The sequence below is a fragment of the Lepidothrix coronata genome, unplaced genomic scaffold (genome assembly GCF_001604755.1).
Source record: "Lepidothrix coronata isolate B3197 unplaced genomic scaffold, Lepidothrix_coronata-1.0 Scaffold60, whole genome shotgun sequence".
NCBI classification, from domain to species: Eukaryota; Metazoa; Chordata; class Aves; order Passeriformes; family Pipridae; genus Lepidothrix; species Lepidothrix coronata.
Window position 1 is genome coordinate 971,843 of NW_016690240.1, and position 14,365 is coordinate 986,207.

The 14,365-nt window shown below is 38.7% G+C and overlaps 2 protein-coding genes across 7 annotated transcripts in view; one reads left to right on the plus strand and one right to left on the minus strand.

The window, feature by feature from the left end:
- The window catches only part of CUNH2orf49 (chromosome unknown C2orf49 homolog), a 10,597-nt gene extending 7,616 nt beyond the window's left edge, over positions 1-2,981 (plus strand). Inside the window, exon 4 of the mRNA XM_017817427.1 lies at positions 1,444-2,981. Within this exon, the coding sequence (XP_017672916.1) occupies positions 1,444-1,500 (57 nt within the window). The 3' untranslated portion in view covers positions 1,501-2,981. The remainder of the gene's footprint in view (positions 1-1,443) is intronic.
- Positions 2,982-5,004: 2,023 nt separating this feature from the next.
- FHL2 (four and a half LIM domains 2) overlaps positions 5,005-14,365 on the minus strand; it is a 62,309-nt gene continuing 52,948 nt past the window's right edge. For all 6 annotated transcript variants that reach the window (XM_017817305.1, XM_017817303.1, XM_017817306.1 and 3 more), the window contains 4 exons: positions 13,792-13,966; positions 10,971-11,140; positions 7,364-7,550; positions 5,005-5,837 (listed from right to left, as the gene is read on the minus strand). In XM_017817305.1, coding sequence (XP_017672794.1) covers positions 5,686-5,837; positions 7,364-7,550; positions 10,971-11,140; positions 13,792-13,966 — 684 coding nt within the window. In that variant the 3' untranslated portion in view covers positions 5,005-5,685. The remainder of the gene's footprint in view (positions 5,838-7,363; positions 7,551-10,970; positions 11,141-13,791; positions 13,967-14,365) is intronic.

The following is a 14,365-nucleotide window of genomic DNA, read 5'->3' on the forward strand; positions in this document are numbered from 1 at the left end:
CATGTGTCTGAAAGACAGCATTAGCAACTTTTACAAGAACCATGGCTGAGGCTCTGAATGAAATTTATGCTGGAGAGGTGTGTTTCCTACTACCCATATTACTAACTTCTTTTAGTATTTAGAACTCTTCCAAGTGTGTGTCAGATCTGAACCTACAGAGCTTTTGAAACTTGTTTAGTATGCACCTCACAGCTTCTTTATATTTCATTTAAATGTTTTGTAGACACAAGGATGGCACTTGTAAGTGCCACTGTATAACTGACACTAAGAAGCTATGACCTCTGGCATTTGACCTTCTACATTAGCCACAGTTAGGTTGTTCCAGTTAATACCTGCAAGTTCAGTCATGCCTTGGTTAATGTGGGTCAGACGTGTTTGAAGTTAGGCAAGCGTGTTCTATGGATGGTACTTTACTGTCTGAAATTAAAGAATGTGGTGTTGAATAGTAAGTGATGCAGTCAGGAAGAATCAAGGAAGTATCAATGTATTTGGTAGATGGCTGTGGAGTGTAAAGTCTGATCTATTTTTAGTATAATGACAGTAGTGACAATTCTCTCTTCAAGCAAGTTACTGTTCTTTGACTTTCAAGAAAAACTGAAGTTCTCGTGCTGAATAGCACAGAACTATCCCTCTTATCTTTGAGTCTGATTCTCTTAAACCTTTCGGTGGTTGCAGTCCACAGGATTGCTGTAAATAACAGTGAAACTCTTAAAGACAAGAGTTGCAATGAGTTGCAGAATGTTCTTGAAAACTCATATACCTGTGTTTACTCTGCTTGTATGATCTATTAAAGCTCCATTTTTCAGATTTCTTTTGTTATTATTATTTTAGATGGTGAAAGGTAATTATTTCACCACTTCATCTCCCATTGTTTTGCTTCAGATTTTCTTGATTTTTACAAGTTCCTTGGGGTGGGGGGCTTGAAAGATGAGTTCATCTGAGGCTTTGGCGGTTATTTATATTTTTTTATCCAGATCATTACAAGGGAAGACCAAATTTTCTTTTTCTAATGCTTTTACTATTTGACAAAACTAAATTTGTTTCCTAATTGTACGTTCGGATTTTTTTCCTTATGCAATCCCATTTCAACAAGTATTTTAAGAACACTATCTGAAATAACTTTGGAAGTGTGTTTTGAAACTCCAACAGGTACCTGTTTCTAACCTGCATAATTGAAAGACATTTTTGCATATTCGATTTTAGATTAGTAAAAAACAAATACTTGTATGATTTGCAGGTAGTTAAATTCATTGGCTCTATTTTTATCTTCTGTAGAGAAGTTCTGTGATATTTAACTTTCTCCACAAGATGGCAATAGAAAGCTATTGTAGTAACCTATAGCTGAGTACAGCAGTAGTAGAAGATTTGAATATGTCAGATTAATGACTGACTTCTGTTTGCACAGTATGCCTAAGAATACTTATATATTTCTTTGTATTTCAGAATGACCTAAAGCCTACGGAAGCAAAGAAGAAAATCCAGCATGTTACATGGCCATGAAGTAGCTAATGGTGCTTGAAACATAAATATTACTTCCATATTTTAAAATAGATAGGTATATTTAAACAATTTAAATAAAATTGGTTTTGAACCTTACAGAGATTCAGATTGCTGTGAAGCTTTAACAAGTTTAACAGTTCCCTGTCGTAAATCTGGAGTCACTATCACCAGTAACCTTAAGAGTGTCTACTCTTGCACAACAAGTAGTTAATTACTTCTTTAACAGGTGGTGATGTATACTAAACCCTTCACTTTTAGTTTTCAAGGTTATTGTAGTTCATCTCCTCCATGTCACTATGATTCACACGTTGTTTCACTAAGGTTCAGTTTTGTTCCGCATCTGGTTAAATAGTTAAAACAGCTGTTGAGATTTAGAGTGATCCCAAGAGCCTTCTTGGCTTTAAAAAGGTAATTAATTTGGCTGAGAACACTGACCATTCTGCTGATAAGATGGTCTACAAGAAATTTTTTTCGTTTCTGTTGCGCAGAACAGGAGTGTAAAATTTGCAGTGCAAGTTAGGCTGGTAACGAGAGATGAACTATTTTAACAGCGTTACTTCAAATTGAAGTTTCTCTTGATATGTGTAATAAGAAATGCACTGATGGAAATATGTTATTAGACTGTTTGATATGAAACTTTGAGAGGAAGTAGTGAATGGATTAGTGCCATGTTCTCTTAAGTACATAGGCATATTTTATACAGGCATAAGTGTAAAATTGTGCCAATGTAGCAAATTTGGTTGCTTTCCTGGTTACAATCATGCTTATAAAATATGGGAAAAAACAGTGGAATGCAAACCAGTGCTTTTTCAGCTTATGAAGTTGGAGAGGGACATGGAGAGGAAGTCAGAGAAGTACCTTGAGAGCATTAACACATGTAATTGCACTCTAGAAAAAAATACACAAACCTGTTTTCCTTGCTTTGATAATTTAAGATGGATTTTGGTTTTCTGTGAAACTTGATGTTTCATCTGAATTGTTGATAGTGCCTTACAGGGCAGAAATCCAATTAAGTTGATAGAAACATTTTTATTAAAATTCAGTGGCTCAGGGTGAAGCCAGTTTAGATCAGTTTTAGATATGGATGGTAAATAATAACAATGCTCCCAAACTTAGTAAAACAACAAAAAAAATCAATTTCTGAATCCTCTTAGTTAACCCACTAAAAGAAGCTGTCAATAGTGATCAGAAAGCTTGTTTACATTTTTAACACTGGTTTATATTGAAACCAAACCCTGTAGTTTAGTTCATTACTTTACAGAAGTTCTCCATTCACTGTTACAATATAAAAGGCACTTCTCGAATGCTGTAAAATGGTAAGAATGTGTGTTCTAAAATAGTGTGCTGTTTCCCTTTTACTAAACACTTGTGCAGTTTTTGTACTTGAGTACAGCAAACTTTAATGTAATGTACATTTTGTATGTAAAGACTTGTCTTTTAAGTAGCCTTATCCTATTTAAATAAATTAAATTAAAAGCAGACAAAGCAGTGCTGACTTGTTTTTATGATGTAATTAAGCTTGTTGATTTTATACAGTTATATTTCAGTGGACTTGATCAGGTTTAGCAGCAGTAGTATCATGTGAAGTGCTCGTTCTTGCACTAGTGTAACAGTCTGATAGGAATTCTGTTTTGTGCTTGGCTTATTGTCAGTGATCTAGAGTGTGGGATGTATTTTGTGTAGTTCCAGTTTCTAGGAGCATGTGTGTGTTGGTGTGTGTTAAGGAGGGATAGTCAGAGCTGTACTGGAATGATAGCATGATGCTGCTATTGCATGGTAACAGTCTTGGTTTTAAGCCAGTATGCTTTCCAGCCTTGTCATGTTTCACCTACCTTTCCCCAAAGCTGGGACCATTTTGCCCTCTGTTGTAGTACTTGGGAGGCAAGGTGCAAGCCATGCTGCTCTTACTGTCTTCATAGAATCATTAAGGTTAGAAAAGACCTCCAAGATCATCGAGTCCAACCCTTCCCTGGATACCACCACACCCACTAAACTATCATGAAGTGGGTGATTCCACCGCTTCCTTGGGAAACCTGTTCCAGTGCTTGACGACTTCCACTGAAGAAAATTTTCCTAATGTCCGACCTGTACCTCCCTTGTCACAACCTGAGGCTATTTCCCCTTGTCCTATCACTAGCTGCCTGAGAGAAGAGGCTGATGCCCATCTTGATTCAGTCTCCTTTCAGGTAGTTGTAGAGAGCAATGACACCTCACCTCACTCTTCTTTCTTCAGGCTAAGCAACCCCCAGCTCCAGCCCCTTCACCAGCTCCGTTGCCCCTCTCTGGATGCTCTCTAGCACCTCAATGTCCTTCTTGTAGTGAGGGCCCAAAACAACACAGTAGCCGAGGTCTGGCCTCCCCAGTACTGAGTACAGGGGCATTACCCCTTTAGCTAATAGTAATCCTTCTCTCAGTAAAGCACTAGGGCAGAGCTGCAGTGTGCTGAGGGATTGCCGGACCCCAAAGGAGAGTAAGTGAGGTGTTCGCCCTCCTTTGGGAGGTGTGGATATAAAAGGAGTTTTGTGGCTATTTACTACAGCTTTCATCATAAAATGATGAGTTCTGGTTAGCACAGTGTGCACTTCAAAAATGTCAGTCAGCGAAGTTCTTCAAATGGTGCGCAATACTCTAAATCTGATCTGATGCATATATTCAGCTTGTTGAATTAATGAGAGGGGAATGACCTGTGAGCACTTCATACTTGGTACAAAAAGAGACAAATTCAAGAGTGGTGGCAGAAACTAGGAGCAAACTTTCCCTACCCAGTTACACACAGAGTAAGTATATTCCTAAATCCTTCCACATCTTTCCACATCTTTCCACACCTCTGTTGGAGGTGTGACATATTTCTTTCCTCCTTTTGCTGGACACAAATGGATTCCATTTGGAAGGTGTACTGTGATCGTACACTGCATAACATGGCCATATTTCTTGCAGTTTGCTTTGGGACAAGAGTTATCTTCCTTTGGATTGTTTCCTTTTGATTTTATTGTCCTGCCAGCACCCTGTTGCTGACAGTTGCCTCTGTGGCAAACATGTACCAGAAATTATGCTACAACGAAGGGTGTTATGTATCCCAATACAAAACACAATTAAAGCATGCCCTAGTATAGAAGTTAAACTGCTGACTTTTGCAAAGGTAAATGTCTTTTGAGTTGTCTTGACCTCCTTGCTTGATGAGAAGAAAAAAGTACTTTGGTTTGGCGTTTAGAGCCTATGAACACATTTTTGTCAGCTGCATTCAGTTCAGTATTTTCACACACTCAGTTTTGCTGATAATTTTCCCACTGACTTCAGTTAGTAGAGGACTGTATTGTATCATCAGGACCCTTCTGAGGATTGTCTAAATTTCACACCCCCAATGACTGGGTGCAAAAAGGGTAGTATTTGTATGTGTTGTGTTTTTTCAGACTGTGAGAACATTTTACTTGTAAATAACATGTAAATACAATTAAACCACAATCACAGTTTTGTTTTAAATTATTTTATTTTGAAAAATACACTGTGCAGTGTAATGTCAACCAACTGGAATACTGACACTGTCAATCAGAACTTGTACTTCACACAATGATCAGCTAGTCATGCAATAAACTGTACCTATTGTGATGCACTCCCGATTATCATTATCTCCTTATGGCATGGCACAAATCCCTGTACATTGAAACACACTCTACCTTTGCAGTCTTTATACAGATTTGACAGCACACACTTGTCACACAGCTCAAGAACACTGGGGTAAGACCATCACTTTACTAAAATTGAATGGCATTTGCTGTTAATTTCAGTGGGCTGAAGGTTTCACCCTAAATACCCACCTATGAATGTATTGTGTGTGGCCATTGTAATCCTTGAACTGTATCGCTTGACTGTAACTGGAATATTTACTGGAAGGAAAAAAAACTAACATGAAAAATAGTATGTATGTCAAAAACAGCCAAATGGTTTTACATCTTGTATTTTGAATCAGTTTTTGTTTGCGGCAGAAATCTTAAACACCAACACTGCTACTGGAGATATTCGAGTTTTCCCTCCAGACTTGGAGAGTATAATGAAAAAGGCTAAGTAATGTTAATAGTACAGCGAGACACAGAATGGCAAAGCTAGTTCTGAACATCCATGTGTTTCAGACTATATATTGGAAGCACGGCTTTCCTCTCTCTTCTTCCTCACCTCTTAGTTTGAGCTTTAGATATCCTTCCCACATTCAGGGCAAAGGATGTCATCCCTTTCTGTGAGGAAGCCACGACCTACCAATGAAAGAGAGCACTTCTTACAGTTAAAGCAATCATTATGCCACTGCCGTTCTTCAAAGGAGATGTACTTGGTTCCTCCGAGTCCTGTTTGAAAACAAAAGCCTTCTGTTAGAAGCAAAGAATAGCACATCAGCCGTCAAGTGATGCAGATTCCCCTCATTGGCATGGAGATCTTAACACAGAGTAGTGAAAAAATGCCATTGTGACAAATCCGTTTGTTACTACGCTAGTTTTGTCATCCTTATTCTGTAGTGACTAATATATTCATCCTCAAATAATTCTGTTGCTTTCAGCTAAGTTAGTGAGTGAAGCTGTTATAACTGGTAATAATGGTAGAAATGAACTTTTGAGGGGTGGCACTGGAACATACAGCTGAAGAAAAGCAAAGCACCTGCCCTTGAACAGAATTCTCATAGTTTTTTACAGAATGTTTTATGGCATCTTAGTAAGTTATTTTTTTGTTTTGTAAAAGTGCATTTAGATCATTAAAAAAGAAGCCTTTCAGGTTGTGTCATGACTTGATTCATAGCTACGAAGGAAGAGTGCCTCAAGAAAAGAAGCAGATTAGTAAAGAACAGGGAGGATTCCAAAGTTTGAGGCTATGGAGGTTATCATAAGGGATATTGAAGTTGTAGAAGAAAAAAAAGAGTCAAATATGTCTTGGTGGTAATTGTCTTTTGCTTAACCTCAGAAATGTCAAAAAATTTGAATATGATGCATTAGAATGAATACGATGCTTTGGAAGTCAGTGAAAAGATTTAGTTGGCATATCTCTTACCTGGTGAGAGAGTTTTTTGTTTAGTTTTGCCTTTGGTAACAACATGTTGAAACAAACCATATCTATCTATATGATAGAAAGGACTGCAATATTCAAGAGAGAAATGCCTCTTTCACATGAAAATAAAACAGTACCTTTGGGGTTATACACTGGCTTTTCTAGGACCTATGTAATCAGTGCTCCAGGTGTAACTCACATTTGCAGTTTTGGACTGTATAGATCATACTGTTAAAGGCTAATTACTTCCTAGAGGAGGTTATAGTTTTATGCTATTTAATAGTAAAGTTCTAAGCAGTTGCTCCTCTAAATACTTGTGCACTGGAAAGCAGTATCTAAAAGCCTTGTGACTTCTCAGTTGATGTCCTGAGAAGGCAGGGAAGAAATGTGCTCTGATACGGCATGAGATATAAGCCAGTTAGACACTTCCTGCTGGTGAAGGGACGGTTGTTGATGAGGTCAGTGATCCCTCTAATGAACACAAGTTGGACGATGTACAGAACATGCATATCCCATAGGTCTCTTAGTGCACGTCCACTGTGTTCCATGAAAATCAGGGGAAAAGGAGGAAACTTCAATTTAAGGACCTCTTCCATTTCTTTTTGTTAGGCACTGGAAAGGCATCTCAAGTATTTAATATCATAGATCTTGAATTACATAGTCTCTTCAGTCTTTCAAGTTATTCAGAATAAATTATTGAACCATTTTTAATATTAGAAGTGGTTCACTGAAAAAAAAAAGGCAAACCAAAACAAAACCCCAAAAAACCCAAACCAAACAAAAAAAACCTAACACACAAAACCCCCACAAAATATAAAAGCTATGAGAGACCTACCACTGATTGGGTTTGTGCACCCAGCACACTTTTTGGCATAGAGGTTGCAGAAGCAGCTCAAGCAGTATGCAAACTCATCCCTGGAGGTAAAGCGTTGTCCGGACAACTGCTTCTTGCATCCAGTACAAACGAAGCACTCCTTATGCCATGGCTGCTCCCGGTAAGTAACACCTCCTGTAGTGATAGCCTGGTTTAGGAAAAATAAGATAGAAAGTGTTTTATTAAGGGTGGCAGGTTTGTGTTTTGATTTAGTAGAGAGGAAGGGTGATGAGATTTTTATGGGGTGGGAGTTGATCTAGAGAAAATTATGCAAGTCATTTATTATAATTTCCTAATTTATACAAACAAGACCCATAGTAAAAGTACTTTATTCTGCATATGTTGTGAAATCTGCCTCTGAGTTGTCCTCTTTGTTTTTCAAGCTATTCTTTCTATGTTGCTTTTCATACGCATGTGCTAGAATCTGTCTCATCACTGTTCCTTTACCTTCTCTTTCTTCATGGTGAAATGACTACCCTATGTATTTCAACTTGTTACTTTGGCAAAGACCCGGGCTTGGCTACTCTTGGGAGCCAACTAGATGACCAGGGGGTGTTGCCAGGCCCATTTGCAGGTGATTTAAAGAATCTCTAGGGAGCGAAGTGGACAGGAGCTGGCAAACAGGGGCGTGGCACATCAGTGAGGGTGTGGCACGACAGTTTTCATGGCAGTTCACAAAGGCAGGGTGAGCAGGAAGCGTGCAGCCACTCTCCCTGGCTCTTTCTCGTGGGTTGTGTGCTAGGTGTGCATGGTTTTATTCGGTGATTGTTTTTTTTTGTTTTGTCTCCTACTCAACTAGATCCAGCAATGGTTTCCAAATGATCAAAAGCCACTGCTGCTGCTGCCAGCAGGAGTGTTCTAACCCAGACAGAACCCCCCAAGAAGAACGCAGCTGTCCAGGTCACTGGCTGTGGGGAGTGTCTGAGCCTGGCATGAGTACTGGAGGACAGTGCTAAAGACACCTGCACGCGGTGCAATCAGATGAATGATTAGCTCTGTTTAGTGGCAGAGCTTAAGGAAGAAGTAGAGAGGCTAATGACTATTAGGGAAAGTGAAAGGGAAATAGACTGCTGGAGTCACACCCTTTCAACCGCAAAAGTTCAGCAGGAGTCAGAGAAGCCCTACCCCTCCTACCATCAGGCAGATGGAACAGACCAACTAGACAGAAGGGAATGGAAACAGGTCCCTGGTCCGAGATGTAAAAGAATCCCCTACTGAGCCCCATCACCTCCCCAGGTGTCCTTAAAGAGTGGGTATGAGGCCCTGGACCTAGAGAGTCAGGCAGAAGACACTCAAGAAGAAGATCTGTCTGGAGGGTCTCTTGGTTGCAATCCATCTATTAGACTATCACAACCACAGCTATTAAGAAAAAAAGAAGGGTAGTTGTAGTTGATGATTCCCTTCTGAGGGGAACTGAGGGCCCTGCATGTTGACTGGACCCATCCCACAGAGAAGTCTTGTGCCTTCCTGGGGCTGGGGTGAGGGATATTAGCAGGAGACTCCCCTAGCTAATTTGGCCCACTGATTATTACCCACTGTTGGTAATACAGGTTGGCAGTGATGAGATGGATAAAAGAGGTACCAGGGTAATTAAAAAGGACTTTAAGGCTTTGGGTCGATTAGTTGATGGAACAGGAGCACAGGTGATGTTTGTCTCGATTCCTGCAGTAGCAGGGATGAATGAGGAGTAGGAAAACCCATTTTATCAATAAGTGGCAAAAAGGATTAGTGCCACCAGCAGAATTTTGTTTTTTCTTGACTGCGGGGCAAAATTTATGGTACCAAACCTTCTAGAATCAGATGGGCTTCATCTGTCTAGCAAGGGCAAAAGAACCCTAGCATATAAGTTGGCAAGGCCGATCAAGAGGGCTTTAAACTAGGTTTGAAGGGGGAAGGGGTTGAAACCAGGCTCTCCAGAGAAGAGCCTAAGGATGGAAAGCCAGGATTAGGAGTGATATCAGCAGCCCAGCTGAAGTGCATGTACACTAACGCACATAGTTTGGGAAACAAGCAAGAGGAGCTGGAAGCCATAGTGCAGTAGGAAAGTTATGACATAGTTGCCATCACGGAAACATGGTGGGATGACTCATGCGATTGGAGTGCCGCCATGGATGGCTACATGCTCTTCAGAAGAGATAGACAAGGTAGGAGAGGTGGAGGGGTGGGCTCTGTACGTTGACTATCTAGAACTTGAGGTCAGTGATGATAAGGTTGGGTGCTTATGGGTCTTCTTCTTCAGACTTTGTCAGGGATTTTTCTGTTCCAAGAAAGAACAGAAAAAGAAAGAACAGGCTTTTCTGCCTACAAAAGCAGCTCCCCTGATTTAAACAAACTGAATTTTTGATCCTTTGAGAATTTCTAAGAAGGCTGTAAAATTGGATAGTTTGATTTTTCTTCCCTTCTTCACTAACGTAAAACTCTCTGGGAATCGAGTCTGTATGTGATCATACTGCCTGATATATATATATATGTATGTATGCATGTATGTATGCATGTATGTATGTATATGTATATATTTATGTCTGTCTTCACCTCTTTCCTGAGCTGAGTCTGTTCTCAAATGTGGTTAAAATTGGACAATAAGCAGAATTTTTAAGATCTGAAACTCCTAGAAGTTTCAGAAAATTGATGGATGGGTAGGAGATAGTAAGAGTAACTAGGTAAATTTTTGGTAAAAGGCTGAAAGAAAAAATTAGCTTTCACCTATTTTGTTCTGCCTGTGCAGCAGCAAAGAAGCAGCTGTTTCTGGCCAGTTCGTATGTCTGGCCAAGTTGCAGCTTTGCTTGACTGGAAGGGTGAATGAGTAGGTAGCACATTTGGAAGAAAGTCTGGGTAGTGTGGGCACAGGTGGTGACTGAAGGCATGTAGAGGGTAAAGGGAGAGGAAGAAGTGCCATTGGGAAAAGAAATTTATTGTGGATATAGCCATAATTTTGATTGTCTTTGCCTATGCCTATATCCATAGGAAAGTGGGATTTATTAGTTCCAAAATGACGAGACAAGTCTCTTTAAGAAGGAATTCTAAAATATTTTCAGTGTCTGTGTATGAAATTTAGGAAATTCACAAATGAAAGGTCCTTAGCCTAGAAAGCCATACTAGTGTTTATTTCAGGAGCAGCACTTGCTCTGTGTAAAGTTTATCTCTCTGTCTTGAATGTCATTAGAATATTAAAAATAATGATCTGTGTTATCTCATCTTCCTTCCACCTTTATCTTTATCTTCCAGCTGAAATGTTTAGGTATGTGATATATGATGGATTATATTGGAATGAGGTTAGTTTTTATTTTGTTTTTACTGTTTTGTTTGTTGCTGTTTTTTTGTTTTGTTTTTGTTTTTTGTTAGTATGCTCTCTGTATGCTTTCAATATAAAGGGATCTTTAACCCTAAGAGAAGTCTCTTTGTAGCAAATGCTGTGCCTGATGCAGGATGGGAACTGAAAATATCTCTTAAAAGTAGTTGATTCTGGATCTTTTTAATACATACAAAAATGAGATATTCTACCTCTTTGGACATAGAACGGCATGGACTTCAATGCCTTAGGTTTCAGGTAAGTAAAGTAGAGCATTACCTTCTTGCACTGGACACACTGCATGGCAAATTGCTTTTCATAGCAGGGTACACAAAAGTTTTGATGGTCCTTAGGGATGAAACTCTTTGTCCCAATAGGCTGTTGGCAGCGGTAGCAGATAAAGCAGGTCTCGTGCCAGCTGTTGCCTTTGTATTCCATCTTCCGAGTACCTGTAATGAGACCAGAGCATCAACTGAACTTCTTCTGGATGAGATGGATGCCATTTGTACTTGTTTGCCTGGCATCTGGCTGTCAGTCAATAAGCAGTGCAGCTCTGAGCTATAGGCTATTTCGTGTTTCTACCAGCTTTGTGTAGTATTGAATGCCATTTAAAGTTTTTGAGGAGCAAGAGGTTCTTCTCCTCCTGTGAAGAAGAGAAATGTTTGTTGATAATAATGATGGCTTAAAACACCTTTTTGTGGTATTATTAGGCTAATAATGAATTCTAATGCAAAGGAAAATTCTGGCGAACTTGAGAGATGCCAATAAAAGCTGCTGTTAGTGCTGAGTGAAGGTAAGGCCATTCCTTGTTAAAGGTTGACTTCATTCATTTCAAGTCTACTTTGTTTCTTTTCAAGATAACAGCAAGATACCTGGTTAATTATAGAATCATAGAATCTTTTGGGTTGGAAGGGGCCTTAAAGATCATCTGGTTCCAAACCCCCTGCCATGGGCAGGGATACCTCTCACTGTTTAAAGCCCCATCCAACCTGGCCTTGAACACTGCCAGGGATGAGGCATCCAATTCCTGGCAACTGTCTTTCTTCCCTTTCTCAATGAAGTATAGTCACTGTCCGAGACAAAGGACTAATTCATATCTGCTCTGGGGTCTTTTTCCTGTCCTCACTGAGGTCTACTATGAGTTTGTAATCATTTCCAGCTCAGCAACACACCTAATCTGAATGCTTTTCTGTCTCTTGAGACTTTCAGCAGAAAAGAACCTTTCTCTCTAAGTTGAAAACATAGTTGCAACGTGAAAGGGAGAAAAATCTTTAAATAGTCCTTAAATGAAAAATAGAAAAGTGGTTTAATACTTAGGAAATTAATGATTCTCTAGAATCAAGGTTTAGGGTTCAGATACTTTGTTTTGCAGATTCAGTCCACTGTATGACAGGTGGACTCTGAGCCCTTCCAGGAAATTGGAGATGCCCTATTATATGGACAAATTTCTTTGCACACTGTATGATTTCCTATTTACCACTTAAAGTCAGAATATTTGATACTGGCCAGAAGGATAAACAAACAAATGTTGTTCCTACAGTTCTGCATCATTTTTGAAGCCTGTAACAACAAACATGATGTCAAATGCTTGGAAGACTGACAAGCGAAGCACATTGACTAATGATGAAGAACCACACTAATGCCCTTAATGCTAACTCTCCGCCCCACCATTACTTGCAGAGTGAAGTTATGCCATTTTCCCCCTTCTCAAATATTAATTCATCTTTGTTTACTAGTTGCATGTTTTTCTTCTTTTTTTTTATGGTCTCATTAAATTCTGCCCAGAGGCATACTTCAAGATTTATTTGGTGGTGGGGTTTTTTAAAGCATTTACCTGCAGCAGTAGTAAGTGAACTGTTAATTATCTTTCTGCCTGATGCTTATATGCTTGAATATTTCTGTTCCATTTTATTAATGGACATCTTCTAAAAATTATGCCCTCTCTGTGCTGCTAAATTTCTATATCATTCCAAGGAGCAAACAAATCAGTCCTTGAAGGAATGATGTTGTGGAAAAGGAGATGTGAATATTTTTTTTTTATAGTCTAGAATTTTATTTTCACATTTTCAGCTGTTCTCTCTCAGGGATTGTGTTGTCACTGAAACTCAAGGCAGGGGGAGCCTGGACTGAAGTCAATGTGAGTTTAATTTGCAGAAGGATTGAAAGATAAATCTTGTAATTACTTTAGTATTTAACAGGCATGTCATGATAATGCTGCTTTTAAATATTGTTGTTATTTCTAGTTATAAATCCTACTTTATCATCAAGCCCTCATTTTTACACCTCAGGAGCACAATGTTTTGGTTTTCCTTTTGTCTAAGGTGACCAATGTCAGAACCAGCTGACAAAGTAACTAGTAATCATAATGAAGTGTGTACAAGGATTCTTCAAATTGCCTTTTAATATTTTATTTCTGCATTGATAGCCCTTTCAATTTAAAGCCCTCAGATTATTACAGAATGTTATAGTGTTGATGTGACCAGATGAGGTTTTAACAATATATTACTATAACCTCATGTTTCATGTTGAAAAAGAAAATAGCTCTTTCCTGTTTCTTCATATCTTTGTGCTCAAGAAGGACCTCAGAGTCACTTTGATGAATTTTTCATTTTTTTCTGAGAGAAGTTAAATTTAGAGTAATCACATAAAAAGCTAAATTTCAAATTAAGTAAGCTGTTAAATTTGCAAGCTGTTTCCAGTTTTCAAGAAGTGGAAGTCAATCAAGACAGAGTACAAAGTAGGGATTGGATAGAAAGATCAATATTATTTTTCCAGACATCAAAAGCCTTTTAATGAATACTGCTGTAAAAAAATTATAAATCCTGTTAATAAAAATGCTAAGTAAAATAAATACTAATTTTCAAGAGTTATATCTTTTATGTGAATAATAATTCTGCCATGAGCAGAACATCATGAACATTACGAACATTACATATTCTGGTCATGGAAATAGCTTAGAATGCACAATCAACTATATTTTACATAGTTCACCATGACTTAGCAGAAATAGTCAAGGAAAAAGATCTGTCAGAAATGTTGCTGAGTTTGGGCTTAATATTTAGCCTAATCTTTTCTTAGTCCAAAAAGTGAACATCCTAACCTGGCATAATAGTCTTCTTGCACTCATTACATTTGGAAGAGTATTCATTGGAGTAGCAGTCAGTACAAAGTAGATGTTCCTCTTTTGCAGCAAAAGGTTTGTCCACCAATGAATTCTTGCACTGGAAGCAGTGGAAGCAGGTTTCATGCCAGTGGCGGTCCTTGTAAGACAGATCCTGTAGAAATCCAAACCCACAAAGCAAGTGAAATGAACAGTTTGCACAACTAGAAGCTCAGATAATGCAAATATATCCAAATCTGAACTGCAGCCAGGAGCTGGGACTAATTTGTACGGTTCAAGAAAACAAAATGTTCTGATGAAGGTGAACTTATTTTGCTGTGATAACTAAGAACAGCTCATGACAACTACTGACCCTTTTTCAGTTCAAGGTAACTTTTTTTGTATGCAGCAGAGGAACAACTAATTTCATTTAGGTATTTCCTTTGAGAATAAAGCTCCACTTTTGAGGCAGATTAAAACTTGTTAACCTCATAGGTGTGCCTTTTCTATTGCTGATTCCTAAGTAATTTCATACATATTCACTCCTGAACAGAAATCCTTTTCCCAACTGCTT